The 23,897-nt window shown below is 38.6% G+C and overlaps 1 protein-coding gene across 4 annotated transcripts in view; it reads left to right on the forward strand.

Annotated features, from left to right (window-relative positions):
* lrch2 (leucine-rich repeats and calponin homology (CH) domain containing 2) overlaps positions 1–19,404 on the forward strand; it is a gene marked incomplete at its 5' end in the record, with an annotated part of 137,251 nt that extends 117,847 nt beyond the window's left edge. For all 4 annotated transcript variants that reach the window (XM_079815333.1, XM_079815334.1, XM_079815335.1 and 1 more), the window contains 6 exons: positions 8,646–8,699; positions 9,413–9,476; positions 11,821–11,933; positions 15,827–15,964; positions 16,196–16,273; positions 17,677–19,404. In XM_079815333.1, coding sequence (XP_079671459.1) covers positions 8,646–8,699; positions 9,413–9,476; positions 11,821–11,933; positions 15,827–15,964; positions 16,196–16,273; positions 17,677–17,796 — 567 coding nt within the window. In that variant the 3' untranslated portion in view covers positions 17,797–19,404. The remainder of the gene's footprint in view (positions 1–8,645; positions 8,700–9,412; positions 9,477–11,820; positions 11,934–15,826; positions 15,965–16,195; positions 16,274–17,676) is intronic.
* Between the last annotated feature and the right edge of the window lie 4,493 nt (positions 19,405–23,897).

Genomic DNA, 23,897 nt, shown 5'->3' on the forward strand with positions numbered 1-23,897 from the left:
ATTTAACATAAACCGACGATGGAAAAAGCTTCCATTAAAGGTGAACTATGTAAGATTTTTGCAGTAAAATATCCAAAAACCACTAGGCCAGTGTTATATATTTTGTTCAGTTGAGTACTTAGAATATCCCAAATGTTTCCAACTATTTGTAAATCGTGAGAAATTGCTATTTTAACCAAGGAACCAGGACATGTGAGCTATGCGTTTGAGGGAGTCGCCTATCGATCGCGTCATATCTGCGTTACCCTCGGTTTCCGGTTTTATTTAGCAGAAACGCTGTACTCTCACTGCAGTGTGAACCAGAGATGTATAGTAACGAAGTAGAACTACTTCACTACTGTACTTAAGTACTAAAAGGCAGTATCTGTACTTTACTAGAGTATTCTTTTTTTCTCCTACTTCTACTTTTACTTCATTACATATTTTCGATGAGTTTAATACTTTTACACAATATTTTTTTATGTGCTGCATCGTTACTCATTACAATTCTAAAAATTTTACGAATCATTCCATTCCAAACCCACATTACCACTGCCAGAACGGTAGATGGCAGGTTTGATGAAGCTGGCACATCATTGAGCGAATCAAGCTATTAAGAAGACTGCGCGTGCTTCCGTTCTGCCTTTTGATCAGCTTAAAAGCTGACAAACCAAAAACACCACCAACATTGTGATTGTCCTTTAGGTTAATCATTTGAAATAATAAAAACAATATGATGTTCAAACTTTTGATCAGCTTAAAAGATGGACAAACCAAAAACACCACCAACATTGTGATTGTCCTTTAGGTTAATCATTTGAAATAATAAAAACAATATGATGTTCAAACTTTTGACTACTTTCTTTAATAACTACATAACACAATACTTGTACTTTTACTTTCAGTACTTGAGAAGTACATTTTCAAATAAAATAATTGCAATACTTAAGTACAAAAAATGTTGAATACTTTAGTACTTCTACTTAAGTGTGGTGCTTAAAGAGCACTTCAACTTCTACTCAAGTCACTTTTTTGATAAAGAACTTGTACTTTTACTCAAGTATGTCTCTAGTACTTTATACATCTCTGGTGTGAACAAGTGTCATAGCAGCCGCCGAGTGAACATCACAACTTCCTTTTCAACACACTCAGATATATCTAATACGATATTTAGTGTAGTTAATTTTACTCTGTTTAGTTGCGTTACCTCATACTCATGACTGGAAAAGAGGAAGTGGCGCCGGCGACCGTGTCATAATAAAAGTCCCGCCGGCGACTATGCCATAATAACAGTCCTGCTCTTCAATCGCTCCAGCGGCCTTGCTCAGCTCCACAACACTCGGCCCTGCTCTGCTTCATACTACAGTAATGTTAATAATCACATCCATGAACATGATTTCTGCCCGAGTCCTATCCTGACTCTTTCCCACCGGCTGTGAGGAGAAGACCACATGTCCCAAGATTCTGCGCTCAAACATATGCGTCATCCAACTACGCCTTTGTTTTGAACAGGCGACTTCTAGTGGACGGAAAAGTTACATAGTGTAGCTTTAATCTTAGTTAATTTCAACATTTAATTAGCCTGATGCCGTCATACTCAGATTCTAGTCAGAATATGAGTCTGATATTGCTCCATTGGGCTGTGATTTATGGGGCGTGTTTCAACCGAGCCAGGAAAGAAAATGCCTCTGCACTCAATTGGATAGACCTACATCAATCAGAGCAACGGAGCGACGCATAGTTGTCAACAGAACTCAACTGCACGCACACTGGAAGAATTAGATGAGTGTAAATGATCTTTGCCGGTGTTGTAAAAATAATTTAAGGATACACAGAGTACTTACCAACACAATCATAATTTTTGAGAGAAATAGTAAAGGTGAATGCATATACGAGCAAGTTCTCCATTTAGGATTAGAATGAATTCAACCCAAGCGCTCTTTGGTGACTTGTTACTGTTGATCATCTGTCCATCATCGTATAAAGCCCGCCCTGACAATTTGATTGGCCCAAACAGCTCTGGTTCGAGCAACAGATCAAGTCCAGACCTCAAATGTTGTGGGCGGGGATAAGTGGCTGGCATCCAGGCTAACATTTAATTCCACATTATTAAAATCAAAGTAACTGTGTTATTAAATGGACCTGAGATAACTTTAACTAACAATGTTGTATTTTTTTAACTAATCTCAACAAAGAATAACATGACAAATTTAGCTATTGTTCATTGTTAATGGTAACTAACATTAACTAATAGGACCTGATTGTAAATTGATACCTATTGTTCTTTATAATTATTTTGCGCTTTAATCTATTTGAAACGTTTGTTTTTTGTGTGTATTGCTTTATTGTATTTAAATGTATTTAAAAGTGATTTTTGTTATAACAAAAAAGTTATTCAACCTGTTATAGTATGACAAATAAAAATTACCAATTCAATATTGTGATAATACTGTATACCATGATAAAAGCTTCATGAAAATGTGATGCCGTCACATGCCCAATAGAATACCACTAGAATATCCCTAGTCTCAGCCCCTGATATATTTCCCCAGATGTTGTTAAAATGCCTGACTGGTTCCTTTACTTCCGTCCTTATCTAAAACATGGCAATTCATGATGCGAGAAGAGTATTCTTTTGAGGTGCATTAGAAGCACTGCATGGCGAATTTAGCATCAGTTCCTAGTCCTGCGTGTATAATGGATCTTTCCTTGTGATCTTGCACATAATTAGCTGTCATTTTTATACAGTAAAAAAGGACACATTTCTAGACCACACCAAATTAAAACTCATTTCGCTGTACCTTGCTGCTTTCACTTCATACAGTCTCATATAGTTGCTTATAGAGTTGCAAGATTTGCCTGGATTTCTACATAAATTGCTCTTAAAATTTGAAAACTATGGCACAATAATATATAAACACTGCTTGAACAAATAGCACACCAACAAACACATCATGTCTTTATTGAACTCATTGTGGAAACATTCACAGTGCAGGGTGAAAAACGTGAATTCCTAGACTAGTGACCTCCATGAAAGATGCTGAACATCAGTCACATAACCTGGATCCCTGTAAATGAGACGAGATTAGCAGTGTTGCTTTAAGCCTTACAATATAAAAGCACAAATTTTGAGTGTCAGCTAATGAGTCACAGAAATCTCTGGAGCCTGTTAACATCTCTGTTGACATGTATGTGTTGCTTTAAACATCCTGTAGACAGATGAAACAAGTTGCTACAACACACATCACCATGTGTGGTGTGAAAAGACACAGAACACCAACATCAAAGCCTCTTCCCTGTTGAAAAGTATGTTTGGGCCCTGGACAGCTTGTTGTCATTGGTTTATCAGGATAGGCTGCAGGGGGCGTATTTAGATATGATAAGTTAATTTAGTATTTTTCAGAATTTCGTATAACAGAAGCAAATCTTAAATTGAGTTAGGATTCTTATCCTATCTTACCAAATCTCATTTTATCTCTAGTTGGGAAATCTTATGCTGCCTTCACGTGCTATCGGAATTATCGTAAATACGAGTTTCAAAAATTGCACATGAACGCCCTCTGATGTCGTGTTTACCGCTGGGAAGTTCGGAAATTATTTTGATGCCCAATTTCCCGAGATGGGCGTGCAATAAACATTAAATATAGAACTACTGCTGTGCCAGGTATGATTTATTAGGTTTTCCCCCAAAAAAGCTAGATCGTCTTGTCTTGTCATTAATGTAGTGCATATTTACATATATTGTAATCATTTGAAACGTAGGCTACACAGCAAAAATAGCCTGCGTTTAACCAAAATTACAGAATCTGGCAAAATGTTTGTATGGTTGTCAGTGCATGTGACACTACATATAATTTTGGTTTTTAATAAGATTTTCCCAGTAAATAGGCAAGAATAAACCTGGTGTCCTCCATGATTCCTGTTCATTCCGACAACAAAGCACTTGAATGCAACAAGCTCGTAATCACGACTTCTGAAGTGGGAAGTAGGACATTTCCGATAGGACGTGAAGGCAGCATATTAAACCGGTCCCATCGAATTCGGTGATCAACTGTCAGGTCTGTTACCAAGAAACCAACAACGCGCAAACTTGCTCTGAGGTAAACCTAAAATCAAAATGGGGAAACAACGGCGTGCTTTTAATTTTAGTGAGGCAGAGTTTGAAATTTTGATAAGCTCCGTTGAAAAGTTAAAGCCAGTTTTATAAATCACGTAAAGCGTTAGCCACTTGAATAATGCTCCGTAAGGGCTCGTTGGCCTCTGTTATTTTTATTTAAATATTACAGTAATTTGTTAATTATTTACAGTATTTTATCATCAAAGCGTAGCACATCCTCTGGGTCCTTCAAAAGTCTCTCCACCATCAAACATCACTGCTCTGTCTTGTATAATCAATAAATGTAACGCCATTCTCGAAAAAGGCTTTTTGTACTGTGATCTTTACCATTGGATTTCAAAAAGGTTTGAAGTTAGGACACCAGTGGGGTTGTCCTAAAGTTGAGACAGCTTTTAGGATATTTTGCCAAGTTAGTATGCTTCTATAATGCCAGTTTCCTATACATAGTTAAGATAAGATTCTGCATTTAAGAAATGTCATTCTGTAATAGCTTTTGTCCTAAATGTTGTCATAACTGAAATTGCCATGGTTACCAAACAGATAAGATAGGATTCTAAAGTTAAGAAGTTTCTGTAATACGCCCAAAAAAAAACAATGACCCAAATCACAGTAGTGCATGAACAAAAGAATGGCAAGGTGAAATACGCCTTCTGGAGTGGCTCATCCTGATTTCACTTCAAATTAAAAGCTTTGGCACTGAAACTGAAGAGGAGTGGTTCAAAACCATTGTGACCATTGTGTACATCTGATCCATAATTACAGGAAACATTTGATTGAGGATGTTTCTGCCAAAACGAGGGTTATTAAATGCAGGATTTACAGACTTTTTTCCATCCTGCTCAGTGACTGTTTACAATTTTCACACTGCACTTAACCCAGCGTTATCTTCTTTCTAAGGGCCGATGGAGGAAAGTTTTGCACTTGTAATTTAGAAGCGGGGTTAGCACCACTTTTACCCCACATTGCATTGCCAAACCTGTACAGTGTAAAACGATGTGGTGTTAGACTGTTACGACTAGATGCTTAGCAAAATACAACCAATAGAGTGCCTCATATTCAAGAGCTTTGGTCAGTCATGAAAACACAGCACGTTGTATAAACTGTAGTTTCAGCATTGAGGAAAAAACGGTCAAATGTTGCCAGAAAACGTGAGAACTTGAGAAAAAACGTGAGAAAACGTTAGAACGTGAGAAACGTGAAAACTTGAGTAAAAAAGAGACCGTTTCATTCTTCCCTTTTTATAGTCTAAAAAAACATTTAAGATTTACTTGATAGAACAGGCGGCAATATATAATATGAATTGTTTAACCTGGGTAAATAATGAGCAATGTGAAGGAAGATAATCCCATTTACCTGGGTTTTAAGAATGACCCAGGGTGAACAATTTCAAGTGTGAAAAGCCCTAGTGTGTTCAATAAAAATATGAAAATATATAATTGTTTGCATGTTATTTAAGCAGACTTTGTTTCCCTGTTCTTGTCACTTTTGAGACAAATTTTGAATGAATTCCAAGTAAATGCATCACTGTCTTTTTTTCCGTCTGTTAAATCGTGGCTTGGCAATAATTTATTTAAAATGTATTTATTACATTTTTAATTACTTATTGTGTGAAAATTGAAATGGTAAATGTCAAGGAAAGAAAATGGCTTTAAATGGGTGACTTGTTGGCAGCCTTTAGTGTTTCTTTGCAGGACACACAGAGACACACATCCCTATACCTATTCTTCTGTGAGGGAATTTCCCTTTACTGCTTGTCACACTGAGTGCAAAACAATGTTTAACCTCATGGCAGTCAGCTTCCATGGAAGTATCAAAAGACCAGAAATCGAGGGCAAGCCCAGTCTGTGCCTTGATTACTTCACAATAACACCATTTCCCCTGTACTAGACTGTAACTGAGAAGGGATGAATATCTTTGAAGGATGTTTGGTTTGGTTTGTTAATTGGGTACATTTGCATTAGCGTTTAATGCTCTCTTTTACTTTTTAAAGTGGTTTCTTAACATTACTATGTACAGACACTAATGGTATGAAAAAAGAAAATTTAGTTTCCACTTTATATTAATGGCTTGGCTTGTGTGGGTATCTGCAGGTTGGAGTACTGGGTGTGGCGAAAGGTTGGGACGTGCTGAAAGGTAGGGGTGTGGAGAAAGATCTTTATCATTGGTCACAAAAGCTGCCAGTCACGGTGTGGGGTATGGTCAGGGGTTAGTTTTTGTTGTAGCAATTCACCTTTCGGCACGCCTGTTACTACACCCTACAGCTATCCTTGTCTCACTTGTATTGTTCCTTAGTGCAAGAATTCAAAGAGTAAACATTTAGCGGAAACATTTTAAGAGTAACAATTTACAGTTGGTTTCCAGTTAAGAAGCCAGCATGTTGTAGGCAGCGGCTAAAGGCTGCAAAGAATCGTAAATATGCAGCGAATGCCGCAATGGAAAATCTTAAATCAACATTTCAAATTGGGTGACCACAAACTCAGTGTTTTAGGCCAAATGGAGCGGGGAAAACTGAAAGAAATGACCATTCTGTCATTTCCGCCCAACCCCTGAAGCAAAACGCTGTCGCATACAGGTTAGAAAGCTGTTGCCAGTTTTACCATAATGCTGTTTAAAGAGTAGACAAAGTACGATAGTTTTCAATGATAAACCTATACCCATACTAATAAATGTTCTGTTAAAGGAACACGCCAACTTTTTGGGACTTTAGCTTATTCACCGTATCCCCCAAAGTTAGAGAAGTCCATACATACCATTTTCATCTCTGTGCGTGCCATAACTCTGTCTTGACGCACCCACCGTTAGCCTAGCTTAGCACAAAGACTGGAAGTAAACGGCTCCAGCTAGCCTAATGCTCAATACGTGACAAAATAACACCAACATTTTCCTATTTACATGTTGTGATGTGTATAGTGACAGCGTGTACAAATAACAAGGTTATATGAGACACAGCCATATTATAAACGTATACATACTGGGGACTATATTCTCAGAAGGCGCAGCACTGCTCTACTTCTGCGGAGTGATTTGCTCGCAGCACCTGAGAAGCCCCGTTGTTACTTCCATCAACAAAACCAATGTGAGTAGGTAGCTAGTAACAAACGTGACTGTTGATCATGGCTGACTTTGAGGAATTGTCAGAGGATTTTTACTTGGTATCAAACCAAAATCCAGAACCATATCGTTTTGAGCCAGAATAAAGACAGACGAGGAGTTACAAACTTTGGAAGCTGATAGACAAGACGCCGAATTACCTCTAGCACCGCTCATTTGTTACTGTGACAGAGCGCATTCGTGACAACACATTACTAACATTACAGGGGATACATGGAGCACGGGAACAACTGCAATACAGTAGTGACCACCCGTTAAATTAGATCTAGCTAATGGCACTGTGACCGTAGGCTAGTAGTCTAAAAACATAACGGAACACTTACCGCAGCCCAGGTGATCCGCTTTGTCCTGTCTGTGACTAGCAGACACCACCTGAGACTTTTCTGGTGTCGGGTATATATACAAAATTCTATCATAAAACTCTAGATGGCGCAAACTGATAGTTCCTTAACTCAATTTGTGTTCGCGATCACATCATTATCTACATAGCGAAGCTGATTAGTAGCTGTGGCAGCAGCAGCCAGTTAGCTTGCTGCTCAATATTCAAAGACGTGGCATTGTTTGTTGTTAGCAGTCTGCAGCGTGCTCTCAGAAGCCCTCCACCTTCCCCAGCTCCGCCTGTATTCAGTAGATCTGCTACGGAGGTTATTTCATGTATGTTAACTTGTATGTGCAGCAGCATGTCTGTGAATGTATTGGCAGAAGCAAATATCGGTACTTGCTCTGCAGCAGTAGCGTAGCATATTTATTCCGCCAAGACCAAATACATTAACATTGCCATATCCATTACCATGCCAATCTCTCCGCAAGAGTTGTCATAACAGAACTAAATCTGTTCTAAAGATGTAATTGGACTAAGAACATGAGCATAGATTATTCTGAATGAGCCATTTAATGTACGTAAATATATTTGTAATTTTATTGTGCTAGTGTGCAAGAGTCTGTCTGATCAACATGAAGTAACAAATCACTTTTTTATATGAAATGGATCCTGCCGTTATAACAAAACTGGTAAGGGATGAATTAATTATTTTGTGTATTCAATTTGTGATAGTCTCCACAAATGGTTAAAACACTGAAGAAATGGTAGAAAAGCATATAAATGTTGTAATCAGAATTTATGTCAGAACAAAAGTAATAAATACGTTTATTTCGTGTAAAGCATAAAGCATTTTATACACTTCTGTACATGGATATGTTTTTTGGTAATTTGGCAGCCATTCAGTTAGGAAGTGGTGATATCAGTCAGCACGTGCACTTTTTTATGTGCGACGTGCATCACACAGTCAGTGAAAGTGAGTGTAGGCACTTTATCTTGGGCCCTTATCTCAGACTAGACCATTTACTGCATTTCTGATGTTAAAGGCTGAAAAAAATGTGATCTCACAGGTCTTCTGATAATCACTGATCTTCTGTCTCCCTGTGTTTGCCATTTCAGTACAAGTGTCAAAGTGCTCGAAGAAACTCCAGTGGCAACGACAATGATTGTGAGGTGAGACTTTGTGTGTGTGACTGTCTGCATGTCCCTCTGCTTGAGTGCAACTGTTTTACTGCGTTTCCACTGTCATTAAAAACCTGAAAATATCAGGGAATTGTATAATTGTGATATTTAGGCCAGGTAAGGTCATGGAAATGTATTAGAAATTCACTCTATGCACCTAACGCCTCAGACACCTGAGATGGGGGTGATCCCAATCTAATATTAGTGATAAGTATCTTGTCTAGACTACAAAATCACACAGACTAGTTTTAGTATACATTTGTTCCATTGCTCTCTATGGTTGATTACTACACAAGCATATAAAGCTTAAGAATTCCCATAATCCTTAAGCACTTTCATTACTAGTCTTATATGAATGAAAATGTTTCATTCTACATCCACCACAGAAATGTCTATAGTCATCAATGGTAATTTTTCTAGTTATGCTCAGCTGTAATAATATTTAATCGGCTACAAATCTGCTCTTTTTTTTGTCAGTGCAGTATGTAAAGTGTTTTGGAAGTTCACTGGAAACCTTGGTTTTTGTAGCCCTGTTTCATTCTGTAGAAGTACAATATTACATACTCAAAGTTCATGAAGGAAGGAAACATCTGTGTAAAAGCATCTCAGTCAGAAGAAGCTGAATTCATTTCAGAATTCAGGATTGTTTGCTGTGTTTACATAAGGATACAGTTTTTCCAACATGACCATGTTTGTTGTTACAGGAGGGAATGCGGTCTAATGACTTCACCACAACTCTCACTGTATTCGGCCTGAAGCCAAGATCAGGTAAATCTTTGGCCCTATTTACACTTGTCACTTAATGCGTTTTTTAATGATCAGATAGCTATACGGTCTGTTTAATTTTCTCTTGGCCACATTGTGTCTCCGCAAATTATATAAATCCGATCTTCAAGTTCACGTCACCGAATGCAACAGATGTGCACTGCAATTTATTTATCATCGCTGTGTTGAGCTTTTAGGATGTGACGCTGAACTTTGCGTTTCATTTGCGGCAGTTTGCGCGGCATTAGCTATTCAAGTCAAGTCAAGTCAAGTCAACTTTATTTATATAGCGCTTTTAACAATGTAGATTGTTTCAAAGCAGCTTTACAGTGTTAAACAGGAAAATAATGCAGCATAATTTTATTCAGCTGTATAGCCATTCTGGAAAAAAAGCTGATGTCATCAGTTCATTTCAGTTATCATACAGTGACAGTGTGGGCTTTAGATCAATAATTTGATCAGTAATTTAGTTTAAATGGTTAATTTCGTTTATTATTTAGATGTATTTCGATGTTTAGTTGAAAAATTGAATGTCCCCAACTGAGCACGCCAAGCCAGAGGCAACAGTGGCAAGGAAACCAAAACCCCATTAGGTGACCTAATGGAGAAAAATAAACCTTGGGAGAAACCAGGCTCAGTCGGGGTGCCAGTTCTCCTCTGGCCAATTAACAAACAGCGTATTATTATTATTATTCTGGCAGTTTTACAGCTCGGAGGTCATAATAGATCAGAATATTCGAGGGACCGGGGGCAACATGCTGGAGACGGGTTTATTGAGGATGATGTTGATTAAATAATTATTAAAGTGCAATATTCGAATGATCGGAGGCAACACGCTGGAGACGGGTTTATTGAGGATGACATATCGAATTAAGTATTATTTAATTGTAATATTCTAACAATCTGAGTCAACACGCCGGAGACGGGTTTATTGAGATGCCGTGTCGATGAGGCAGTTGCAGGGGGAGTCTAATCACGGTCTCTCAGACACTTCGGGGTCCTGTGTTGGTCTTCTCTGGGCGCAGGTCCACCATCTGAACTGGATACGGCCCGGATCCGGCTGACTGCAGTAAACCTCGGGATAAAACAGAGAGACTATCTTTAGCGTAGATGCCATTCTTCTGATGATGTAACGAGTACATCAGGTGTTATGGGAAGTGTTCCCGGTTCCGGCTGACCTAGTTAATGCAGCGTAACAATCATTTCATTGAAAAAGTGTTTTAAGTGTATGCCACATTCAGTGCAAGCAATTAAAGTTAGATTAATGTAAGAGAATTTTCCTATTTAAAACGCACTTGAAACACAGAAGCATCATGTCTGATATCGGCTTTGAAGCTCTTTACTACATTAATATAATTCATTTTTAAAAATACTCTCCATTACCTTTGTTTAATGGAAATTTAGAGATCAAGAACAGCATTTCTTTGGAAAGATATCGTCTTGAACTCTGGTCTTGAACTTTAGTAATACCAAGGTTTGTAGAAATAAGTGGCATTTCTTTATAATTTTTTTTCATGACTTTGCAATTCAGTGCAAAGCACAAGGAAGGCCTGTGCTTCCTGTCTCAATACCAAAACCGTTTGTTATCAGTCTCTCCATTGCTTCCCTTTTTATCATTTGAGTCAGTGTTTTTTTTTTTTAATTGAAAATATCTTGTGCTCTGAGACCCACTAATAGCTGCTGCAGAGGTAGTGCTGTTATGTGAACAATCATTAAATCGCCTGTTTTGATATGTTTATCATCTGCATAATACAGCATAAAGACATCAACAAAACAAATCAAAACATGCTTATCTATATTTTTTGTTGATGTAAATTAGGCCTCATACTGTAGCAATGAGAAATACGTTTACCTTGTGCTGATAAATGGAGGAATTGAGAAGTGATGTTTAGGTCTTTTAATGGCCATGTAAATCTAATGTAATTTCATCCAGAAATACAACAAACAGCTGAAACCCGTTTGAAACCGTAAAGTCTATATCTGAGATAATGTTTGTTTTTTTATTCCACCTTAAAGTGTGTTAATGCACAATTATTTGTTTTAACCAGGGCTGCAACTGCAAATTTATGAGCTATTTAACAGTATATTTGAATACTGATTTGTCAGATATGCATGAACTTGATCTTTGAAGGGCAGCCTTGGGAGACCTCGAAACTTCATCTGTTATAAGCTAATGCTCATGAACTGAAAGGAGACACTGAGTGACCATGACCAGGTTTACACAGTGTGCAGATTGATAGATTTATCAGACTCAAAGATCAGATAGCTTAGTTCATAAAGGAAAGATTAAATGAAGAGAAACATGTTGATGTTGAATCATGATGATGACTGTGTGTTTACTACTCAGCCTTCTCCCGTGGAAATCGTCAAGACCTTACCTCCACAGACCCAAGCTTTACCATGAGGAGAAAGATGGAGCATCTCCGGGAGGAGATGGAGCAGATCAGACTCCTGCGGCAGGTCAGAATTCCACCATAACCCCTTTGGCATATTTTATTTGCTTATTTCACATCACTAGGGTAAGCCAAGTGAAGCTAATTAAACACACTCACAAACATGTTCTGTTTTTCAATAGTGTATATATAACAATTTTAGCCTAGAGGTTTATATTGGTAAAAATTCTCTTTAATTTATTGTTGCTGTTTTTAAAATCCACTTTTCATAACAGTGATTTCTCACAGGAGCTCTCATTAATAGTATTAACTATACTTGTTGAATCAGGATGTAAGAAAAGAAAGATCTATTTCAGGCTATAATCTAATCAGAAAGGAAGGAACAAACGTTTCCTATTCAATTCTGTGGAAAGGAATAAAGAAAGTGCTGAAGCACTGTATCTATGAAGTAAAACCAGTTTTTGATGTGCGCTTCACACAAGGAGCGTTATTTGAGCCATTGCCTGTTTAGAGCAGTTCGGTCCCTTATTGTATAGGGTTGCTTTATAAATGTCATTATGATGTGTTTACTGTCAATGTAATGAATCTTTACTGAATAAAATAATTAATTTGTTAAATTTCTTTCCAAAAAAAAAAGAAAATTCTTACTGACCCTGAACTTTTGACCTGTAGTGTATAATGTTACAAAAGCTTTCTATTTCAGATAAATACTTTTCTTTTGAACTTTCTATTCATCAAAGAATCCTGAAAAAATTGTACACAGCTGTTTTCAACATTTGATAATAATAATAAGAAATGTTTCTTGAGCAACAAATAAGCATATTAGAATGATTTCTATTCTAAAGGATCTTGTGACACTGAAGACTGGAGTAATGATGCTGAAAATTCAGCTTTGCCATCACAGGAATAAATTACATTTGAAAATATATTTAAATAAAAAAGTAATTTTAAATTGTAAAATAAATATTACACAATATTTCTGTTTTTGCTGTATTTTGGATCATATGAATGCAGCCTCTTTTCTTTTAAAAACAGAAAACAAATCTTACAGATACACAATATATACATTATATTGCCAAAAGTATTGAAACACTCCTCCAGATCATTAAATTCAGGTGTTTCAATCACTTCCATGGCCACAGGTGTATAAAATCAAGCCTCTAGGCATGCAGACTGCTTCTACAAACATTTATGAAAGAATGGTTCCCTCTCAGGAGCTCAGTGAATTCAAGCGTGGGACCGTGATAGGTTGCAACCTGTGAAATAAGCCCATTCGTGAAATTTCCTCAATACAAAACATTCCACGGTCAACTGTTAGAGGTATTATAACAGAGTAGAAGCAATTGGGAACAACAGCAACTCAGCCCCACGAAGTGGTAGGCCATGTAAAATCACAGAGCGGGGTAAGCGCATGCTGAGGCTCACAGTGCACAGAGTCGGCAACTTTCTGCAGAGTCAATAGCTACAGACCTCCAAACTTCATGTGGCCTTCAGATTAGCTCAAGAACAGCTTCATGGAATGGGTTTCCATGGCCGAGCAGCTGCATCCAAGCCTTACATCACCAAGTGCAATGCAAAGCGTTGGATTTAGTGGTGTAAAGTACGCCACCACTGGACTCTAGAGGAGTGTCTGGCGGTTGTCAGGAAAACGGTACTTGCCTGACTGCATTGTGCCAATTGTAAAGTTTGGTTTGTTCCAGTGAAAGGAACTCTTAATGCTTTAGCATACCAAGACATTTTGGACAATTTCATGCTCTCAACTTTGTGGCAACAGTTTGGAGATGGCCCCTTCCTGTTCCAATGTGACTGCCCACCAGTGCACAAAGCAAGGTCCATAAAGACATGGATGAGCGAGTTTGGTGAGGAGGAACTTGACTGGCCTGCACAGAGTCCTGACCTCAACCCGATAGAAAACCCTTGGGATGAATTAGAGTGGAGACTGGGAGCCAGGCCTTCTCGTCCAACATCAGTGCATGACCTCACAAATGCGCTTCTAGAAGAATGGTCAACGATTCCCATAAACACACTCCTAAACCTTGTGGGAGGCCTTCCCAGAAGAGTTGAAGCTGTTATAGCTGCAAAGGGTGAACCAACTCTATATTAAACCCTACGGATTAAGAATGGGATGTCATTAAAGTTCATGTGCATGTAAAGGCAGGCGTCTCAAAACCTTTGCCAATATAGTGTATTTATCACACTTTAAATATGATGGCATACAGTGGTAGCCTGGTTTTACCAGACTCTCGTACATTTCATTTGTACATAGAGTCTGGCCACTCTCCATTGACAAGCGTTTACTTCCTTGAAGGCGGGTTCTCTGTTGAAGTTTAAAACTATTGGATCTGCCAAGAGTCACTCTGGATCTGCCTAACCAATCGCTAACGTTTGGTCGTGACGTATGTCACGCGCCGTTCGCCTTTGATTCTCACATTAACTGAGCACACCACCTCAGTATCAGTGATAAAACCTCGTGCATTCGGATTGTTATTTATTCACGGTGGAGAGGAGAGTTTTGTGATCGGAACGCGCTGCTCTCGTGGTGCATATATCGTGCAATCATAACATGATTGTATGCTGTCAATAAAATGTCATATGCTTAGTATGATAAGAATAAATGCTGCCTTGAATAACAGCCCAATTCAAATGTTTACGTGCTTTTCTTTTATTTTTTGAGCGGTGGTGAAATATTTTGCTCTTGTAAACACTTGCCAGTATTCAAAGAGATACAAGTCTAGAAATGCAAATTACAGCTCACGCAACCGCGCAGTGCTCTGAAAGGGTCTATAAAGGATATAAACAGTGAGTTTTGAAGTGATATATTCTTGAAAACTCAGAGATGTGGATTCGGACAGCAATTACATTACCACACGACCTTGGTGTTTGTCAAAAGTCGATAATTCAGCCTGGGTTTTTCTCGCGGGCGGTGGGAGACGGACGGCTTCAGCCAACTCCTTCACCACTAACGGAGCGAGCTGGAAAAGACTTTTCCCGGACCACAACATCAGCAGTACAGCAGTGATTGTTCTTGCTCCGTGTAACGGGAGTTCGTTTGTTCAGGGAAGAAGGAGGCGGGAACCGGCGAACGTTTTACAACTTTTAATCAAATAATAAACACAAAATGAAAGTAAAAGCGGCAGCCCCTCACGGACGACTGCCGCGCACAAACATAACAAAACCCAACTTAAAATCCAGGCCTGGTCCTCTCTCGTCCTTCACCGGTGTCGCTCGCCCTTATATGCCTCCGTGCTCCCTCATGAGAGGACTCGAGACCGGTGTGTCTCAATCACGCACACCGGTCTCGCTCGCTCATCCACCTCGCCACACTTTTAACTTCTGGACATTCGTCAGCGCTGCCACACACTCGCATCTTTCTCCGACGCCATTACTGAACTACAACTCAAACAAGTGCACGACATCAACCATCGCCACTCAGCCACTCCCTCTGTGCGCTGATTGGACCGGTAAAAAATTGTTCGGGGGAAAACCTAAGCATACACCGCAGTCCCAGACGTAGTACTGAAGGAAAATGAAAATTGAGCGGAAGTACGTAGGAGGGCGGAGCCAGGCTAATACAGTGGACCTGTTGTATAAAAATGAACCATTAAAAGTTAATTTAATAAAAACATAATTACAATAAAACAATTGGAAGAGTCACAGAAATATGAGATATCCAAGTAAGAAATGTGGTGAAGCGCTGTGAGATTCACTGATGCTACAGCGGTGGAGCACTTGCTTGTCTTCGCTAATGATTTCCGGTCATGTCCAAATTCCACCTCTTTAGCTATAAGCTGTCCTTGGTGGTGAAGAGCCACCCATGTGATAGCCGGAAAGACTGAACAGAGCACGGATGTCTTAACTCCACAATTAGCACTTGGATGATTCTTTGTTCATTCATATGATTAACCCCGTCTCTTATTTGGAATCAAATGAAATAAACTGAGTGGATGTGTGTGTTTGCAGAACCTCGAGTCTAGGTTGAAGGTTTTGTTGCCAGACGATGTGGGTGCTGCGCTGATGGATGGTGTTGTCTTATGCCATCTGGCCAATCACATTCGTCCTCGTTCTGTGGCCAGCATTCATGTGCCCTCCCCTGCTGTGGTAAGTCCCACTTAATGTTTTTAATCAGACTTTCTTGGATCTCCTTTTCTGGAAATAATGAATTAAATGTCTTACAGTATTTCTGCGAGTTCAAATGAGATTTTCTGCACCTTTATTTAGTATTTAAAACAAGCACATAAATAGTTTGATGTTGTGTGGATCTGTTTAGCGCTAGATACTCTACTCTCAGAAGGTTTTTATAAAAGGACCTTGTCTGTGTGTCTCTAATAGCCAAAGCTGAGTATGGCCAAGTGTCGGCGGAATGTTGAGAATTTCTTGGATGCTTGTAAAAAGCTTGGAGTGTCACAGGTAGGATTGAGCGATTCTTCGTTGTATGAATGCATGATATTTAAAGATGTTTTACCCGATATCTGCATTTTATCTATAATATAATCTGAAATTGAATATTTAATTGATTCTACATGTTTTAAAATTAGAACATAAAACTATAAGTTGAATAAGTTGTGCATTCATGCATAAAAATGTTAAGTTGAATATTTATCGATCTGTCATACACTATATATTCAAAGGTTTAATTTTTTTTTATTTATTATTATTATTCAGCAAGGACAGTGAGAGTAAAGCTATTTATATAGTAAAGGTTTCTGTTCGAATAAATGCTGAATCCTAAAAAAAATGCATCATGGTTTCCACAATAATATTTGGCAGCACAACTGGGGGGTATTCCAGAAAGCAGGTAATGTAACATACCTGGGTATGTTTACGAGTAAGTAAGCGGATAACCTCAACTTTCGGTTCCATAAACGGAAGTAACTTTCAGGGTATGTAAGCAGCCATAGTAAATCACTCTCTTAACATAACCTGCTCCGGAGCAGCTTCTGTTCCAGGGTTAGTTTGAGGTATTCAGATGTTTTTTTTATATAATTAATATAGTTATATTAATAATAATAACTTCATTTTTTATATAGTTACAGTTATACAATATTATATATTAATACTTGTTACAACAAGGTAATGTTTCAATGTTAATTCAATTCAAATATATTTATTATTTACGTTATCACACACATGGATCTGCATTAAATTAATTAGCATAAAACAAACAATATAATCCTTATTCAATTGTGCAATTAAGTAGGTTATGTAAATAGCCATTAAACAAAAGAAGAAGAGGATTTTAGTGTCTGTTTCCATGGTGAATTGTTGATTCGTTGCTCTGTTGAGAATGTCTTGTGAGTTAACCAGGAACATACTCGGAGTTGTCTGAACTGAACGGGGCTTGTTTTTGGAACCAGCATACCTCGAGTAAGCAAGGTTTGGGTTAATCAACCGAGAGTTCGGTTATATGTGACAAGAAGTTAACCTTGCTTTCTGGAATACCCCCCTGTTTTTGACATGGATAATAATAAGAAATGTTTCTTGAGCAGCAAATAATCATATTTAAGCATCATGTGACACTGAAGACTGGAGTAATGACTCCTGAAAATTCAGCTTTGACATCACAGGAACAAATTTCATTTTAAAATTAATTCAAATAGAAAACTGTTACTTCACATTACAATAATATTTCACAACATTACTGTTTTACTGTTTTTGATCAAATAAATGCAGCCTTTCAAAAAAAATCTGACCATGTACATTATAAAGTTGTATTGTTTTACTGTGTCATCATTTTTAACAAGGTAGCACAGATTTATAATATTGGTCATTTATCTTATCTATAATATTTATGCTTATATCTTTATGAACAGGACGAGTTGTGTTTGCCACATCACATCCTGGAGGAGCGAGGCCTGGTGAAAGTTGGTGTCACTGTACAGGCACTGCTGGATCTTCCATCATCAAAGCCCAACCAACTTTCTACCATGTAGCATCGCTGGATCATGGGACGTCCACTAGCATCCCTTTACCCTGCCTTACCACCTCATCTTCACTCCTCACTCTCAGTGCTGATCTTTGACCTATTATGGGGAGGTCATGACCCTTCGCCCTTAACTCAACTTTGGTGAACAGGCTCGCTTCCCCCTACCTCTTATAAGCCTCTATGGAGGGGACCAGACATTTTAAAGCTCCAATATTGTGCCCTATTGGAGGGAAATTGTATGTTAAAGCCACACATTTCATTCTGAGGGAAAATATCGGTTTTTAGCCCATGGCTGGCTATGCCGTCTCTCCCCTCTTAATGCTCTGTCGCCTTTCTTTTGTATCCCCTTCTCATCTCTCTCGTGTTCACTCTTCTCTTGGACCGGTGAGCCCCACATCGGGCGAGGACAGGAGAAAAGTATGCAGCTTTCTGGCTGATTCTGGACCAGAGGGAGGGTGTTATTTCAGTGTCATTCAACCCCTCTCCTGTATGAAGTCACAAAGAGCTGTCAGTCATCTCGTTACATTCTGTCTGTTGTTTCCTGTCCGTCTGAGGAAATAAGTGGGGCAGAGACGTTTGTTGATGTGCATGTAAATTACAAACCAGACCAGCAATGAGGACATCTGGAAAGGACCAACAAAGATGTTGCCATAAAAATAAAAATAAAGATCTTGGCTGTCGTTGTTGGTTTACTGCAGTCAGGTGAGTCATTGGAAGTGCATTAGAAAGTATTAATTTCTTTCTGCATGCCTGGACTGTCTTGTTTTAACTGGGAAGACACTGCTCATGTGCACAAGACAAAGGCTTGTTTTGTTTTTTACATACTTGCAAATATTTGATCTTATTCATGACTGGTTTTCCCACAGGTTTTATTTATTGGTTCAGTTCTCAGGAACAATTTTCCATGTGCCAGTGTGATTGCATTGTGCAATGACATTCAACTTTTATGATTTTTTTTTTTTTGCGCAGGTATGAATAGCTTCAGCACTAAAAATAGGCCAATTTAAAATATTGCAACACCTAATTATAATCACAGTGTAGAAAGTCCATAAATAATTGTTATACACTTGATTGAACGGATTTAAATTTACAATCAACTAAAGGCTTGTCTCATGGATAAACAAATCTTCAATCTCAAGTCTTTGATGCTTGGAAAATGTAATCAAGTTGTAAAGGTTTTGATGTGCAGCAGTTCATTCACAGTTTGTCTATAAACTGAAGATGTTTAGAAATGTTAGTATGTACAAATAATTTTGATTTGCTTTATCAAGTAATTTATTTATTTACCTTTATGTACTTTTGTATGTTTAATTTATTTCTTTGAGTTCTGTTTACTTCTTTATCAACCTCTGAAAAACATTAACTGTATAGGCCAAAAATCAGCAATACCATTCAAAAAGTAGTTGGAGAAGCCACCTTGACAGGTTTTAGCTCTTGAAGTTGCAATTTCTCCAGGACACCAGAAAGCCGTTTAATGTGAGAAAGCTAATTGCGGTTGCTAATGCTGTGATCTCATGTGAGTAACGGGTTGTAAACACAATTTTAAAAATATAATGATGCGCACCGATAAATCTTTTATAATACTGCAGTATTCCATTAAAAAAAGAGAATTGTCAAATTTGGTTTCATGGTGACTTCATTTTTAGGTCTAAAGGCCCGTTCACACCAAGGACGATACGTAACAATAAAGATACCATTCTCAATATTAACACACCCCAGCTATAACAATAACGATATAGAGAAACAATGCCAATCAGAATCAATCCTGCTGTAAAGAGCTTGAGCATTTAAAGCGGCAGACAAGAACGCGCTTAGAATAAACAGAATGATATTGTTCGTTGGTGTGGACGCTAATACACTAAACAACAAAAATGGTGCTAAATAGCACTAAAAGTGATTAATTGGCTTGTAATCATAGGGGAACCACTTTAAGGGCTATATAGCACCTATCTTTAAATGTGCCATACAGCACCTTTGTCATGTGGTACTTTGTAGAACCATAGAACCACCCCATTCTCCTCCTTAGATTTTTAGATGTTACTCCACTCTCATATGTTTGCTATGAATGAGAATTTACTACAATGGCAAAAGCTGTTTTGAATCACTTTTATGCTTTTCTGAGGTCAAAAAATCTTGTGTGGGGGCCCTGGAATATTTCCATATAGGGGGGCCTTGAGGGCAAATTGTTGAGAACCACGTTATCTTTAGTTTTTTTATCCTTTCCCTAACTAAACTAAGACTAAGAGAGAGTTAGAGAACCTTTAAAGAATTATACAGGGGCCTAATGGATTCTTTGTATGGCAGTGGTGCTATATAGCACCTAGACCACCCCAAAGAACTGCTGAAGAACCACACCGGGCTTAACGGGTTCTTTATACGGTAACGGTGCTATATAGCACCTCAACCACCCCAAAGAACCGCTGAAGAAACATATGGGGTTTTTTTGTGTATAGTCATCTTTATGGTTATCGTCCTTGGTGTGAACGGGCCTTAAAGGAACACTCCACTTTTTTTGAAAATAGGCTAATTTTCCAACTCCCCTAGAGTTAAACAGTTGAGTTTTACCATTTTTGAATTAATTCAGCTGATCTCCGGGTCTGGCGATAGCACTTTTAGCTTAGATCATTGAATCTGAGCGAGATGCTAACGGTCTAATCAGATTCAATGATCTATGCTAAGCTATGCTAAAAGTGCTACCGCCAGACCTGGCTGAATGGATTTGAAAACGGTAAAACTCAACTGTTTAACTCTGAGTTTGAAATTGGAAAATTAGCCTATTTTCAAAAAAAGTGGTGTTCCTTTAACAGTTTACAATGTTTTACCATTCATGACTATTTACCATATTTTCTTGTGAAAAATAAATTTAGCCTCTTATTGCTGTCGTGTCTAAACCACTTCAAGCACATCTTGAAAGTTAGCCTACTTGTTAATGTTTTGAAGAGACTGGTGAGTAAACGTTAATTGATGCATGCCTTTCGAAACCTCACAGTTTGCTCACCTGGTAAGCAGCTGTTGACAACTATTCTGTGGAAAGGAGTTTTGGCAACTACATTTGCAATGATTAGTATGTTTCACTCCCCTACCATAGTCCATATAGCATAGCAGCTTCCTTCTGGTTCAGATCCAAAGCTTAGATTGGTGACAGCAGTTCCTCAGGCTCTTTGCCTCCTTGACACAATCTCAGTCAAGAATTTAAAATGTTTTGATTTAAGTTCCACTCAGTCACACCCATTAGATGATATCTGTGTGAATGTCATGTTAAATGCACCATAGATCATTTTAGTGGCAGTGGCAGTTTCTATTTTTCTTCTTTCTACCGGTTTAGTGTTTAAATTTATGACAAGATTGTCCAGATAGCTGTCTGTCAGTCATACACGTCCATGTACGCTGTCACTTGCAAGATTCCAGAAACCATGCCTGGTACAAGATATAAACTGCATCCTGCATACTACTTTTGTAATAATGTGCTATAGTACTCATTATGCAACAATAATGACTGAACTGTAGCATATATAATCGTTGCCATAAGACCTTAAATTGACTCATTTAATGCTGAAACGGGTTTAATGATAGACTTTTTTGCTTTATGGAAACAAGTAGACAGCTCATACTGAGTGCACATGTACACTGTTGATTGTGAGGATTATGACAGGAGTATTTTCATTTTCATGAAAGCCTTTCTCATGTTGTTTTTTTTGTGTGTGTGTGTGTGTGTGTGTGTGTGTGTGTGTGTGTGTGTGTGTGTGTGTGTGTGTGTGTGTGTGTGTGTGTGTGTGTGTGTGTGTGTGTGTGTGTGTGTGTGTGTGTCTGTCCGTTCCCAATCAAACTCCATCTTTGAAATGGTCTCACTTGTCAGCTCTGATTCTCATTCATGTTGATGAGAAAATGTAAAAAGAAGTGTCGATTCAAAAGTAATAGACAGGAGATGCCTCCTATGCAGTGAGTACTGTATGTATAGATGTTTTTGTATGACACAACTGGATTGCATGTCTGGATCATACCATTGTTCTTGTACATAATCTCTGTTTCAACACATTAGGATGTTTCATAAAAAAGGAAAACAACTGGAACATTTCAAATGTCAAAATACTGGAATAAAATGACCTTTTACAGTGTTTCATTGCATCCTTGTCCTTTGCTTTGTGCTTCTCCTTCACTGCAGGAACAGTTCTTCATAACGGGAGAAAATACAGATGCTCTCCAAGTGTCAAACTGAAATAAGCAGTGCTGAAAAACATCAGGCAACAATGTACAATATAATTTTTGACAAACCATTTGTCTGTTTCCGCTACATTCAAGAACAATGAATTCATTTCCAAGTAAAGCTTTTGCCTCTTCCAGAGAATCAATCCCAGAGAAGGTATGGGATCAGGAAGGAAGTGTTGTGTTTTTTTCAAATTACACTCGTAAACAAAGAATGGCAGACACTATTAACTCCATATTATTTGCAGCTCTCATATTTGGGAATTTTTACGTCAAGCCAGAGTGTAGCAGAATATTTTGAGTCATTCGAAGCGGCTATAGATTAAAGTTTTCTTTATCAATGAACAGATTAGAAAATAAAATAACACTCTTGTACAATTATGAAAGATATGTAGTTTATGAGATATGAACCCATTTACTGAAGCATTAACAATTTAACAATCTTGAGAAAGATTGTTAAAGTCCCCCTGTAGTTAATAATTGTATTCCTTAAAACTCATCTTTGATCACCAAAATAACACATTTAAATGTTTCTTCTTGTATTCATTAAACAGCTTGAATTTAACTCTATCCTTGCCTCATTTGGCGTATGAACACATCAACGATGTACTAAAAACAGATGACAACGTTGTCAAAACGACCCCGTTCACATGGATCTGCGAAAATGCATGCAGGTCATCGCATCATAGACTCCCTATTCGTTCCGGTGAAATCACAAAATAAAATGTATACGTTGGCTGTGCTGCGGCAACTGCAGGAACCTATGGCGAGGCGGCTGAGCGGGAGGACCAATGAGGTGACTACCTGAACTCCCGCCTAAATAGCCCACCTGAATTTGCATATCGAGTCTTGCAATACTCGTTCCCTTCTCTCAGGGAAACGAGGTTACCTGAGTAACCGAGTCATTCCCTTTTGAGAGTACTCTCGTATTGCGTAGCTTACGCTAGGGGACGCAATGTAAAACGCTGTGTGTGCTTTAATCTATCTCCTACTAAGGTCTGTGGTGAAAACCACAGGCACCTAGTAGAGATAAGTGAAATGAACCCCCAAGAGGCCAACCGTGGTGAGGCTCATATTTAGTAGCCACGTCAAAAAGCAGCTTTGAGTGAAAGGTGCTTTAAGCTCACAGACTGAAGTGGTTCGAATGGGGCACCTTTCATAGCTTGTAAGACTGTGGAAAGGTCCCATATTGGAACTGAAGGGGGGCGAGGCGGGTTGAGCCTCCTGGCCCCTTTAAGGAAGCGCACAATAAGCTCACTTTTCCCCAGTGACTGTCCAGTCACCTGAATGTGATATGCTGCTGTGGCAGCCACATAAACTTTGATCGTGGAGGGGGAATGACCTCCGTCCATCAGCTCTTGAAGGAAGGTGAGCACCTCTCCCACCTCACACGAATTTGGGTCCAGGTTTCGTGCTGTACACCAGTTTGAGAATACTGACCATTTCAGCGCATAAAGCCGCCTGGTTGCAGGGGACAGCACATTTGTTTTCCTTAAACCTTTTGATGACCTGAGGTATCATCACAATAGGAGGAAAAGCATACAGCGGATGTCTGGGCCAGTCATGAGTCAGCGCATCCCTGTGCTTGGAGAAAAATGTTGGGCAATGAGTATTGTCTTCTGAGGCTAACAGATTGACCTTCGCCTTGCAAAAGATGCTCCAAATCAGCTGAATCGTTTGTGGGTGAAGAGACCATTCCCCTGGGGGAATGTTGCCTCTGGATAACCTATCCGGGGCCTGATTCAGAATACCTGGCATGTGAGCTGCTCTCCCTTTTCTTGCAGCTTGAGTTGTTGTATGTAATACAAATTAAGCATCTCTAGTTGATTAGTAGAGTTACATAGGCGATCTGGCGCTGGAATGCGTTTTTGAAATCATGCAGAAATCTTGTGGCGCTGTTTTCAG

Source organism: Gobio gobio (genome assembly GCF_949357685.1).
Source record: "Gobio gobio genome assembly, chromosome: 4".
In the NCBI taxonomy this organism is placed as follows: Eukaryota; Metazoa; Chordata; class Actinopteri; order Cypriniformes; family Gobionidae; genus Gobio; species Gobio gobio.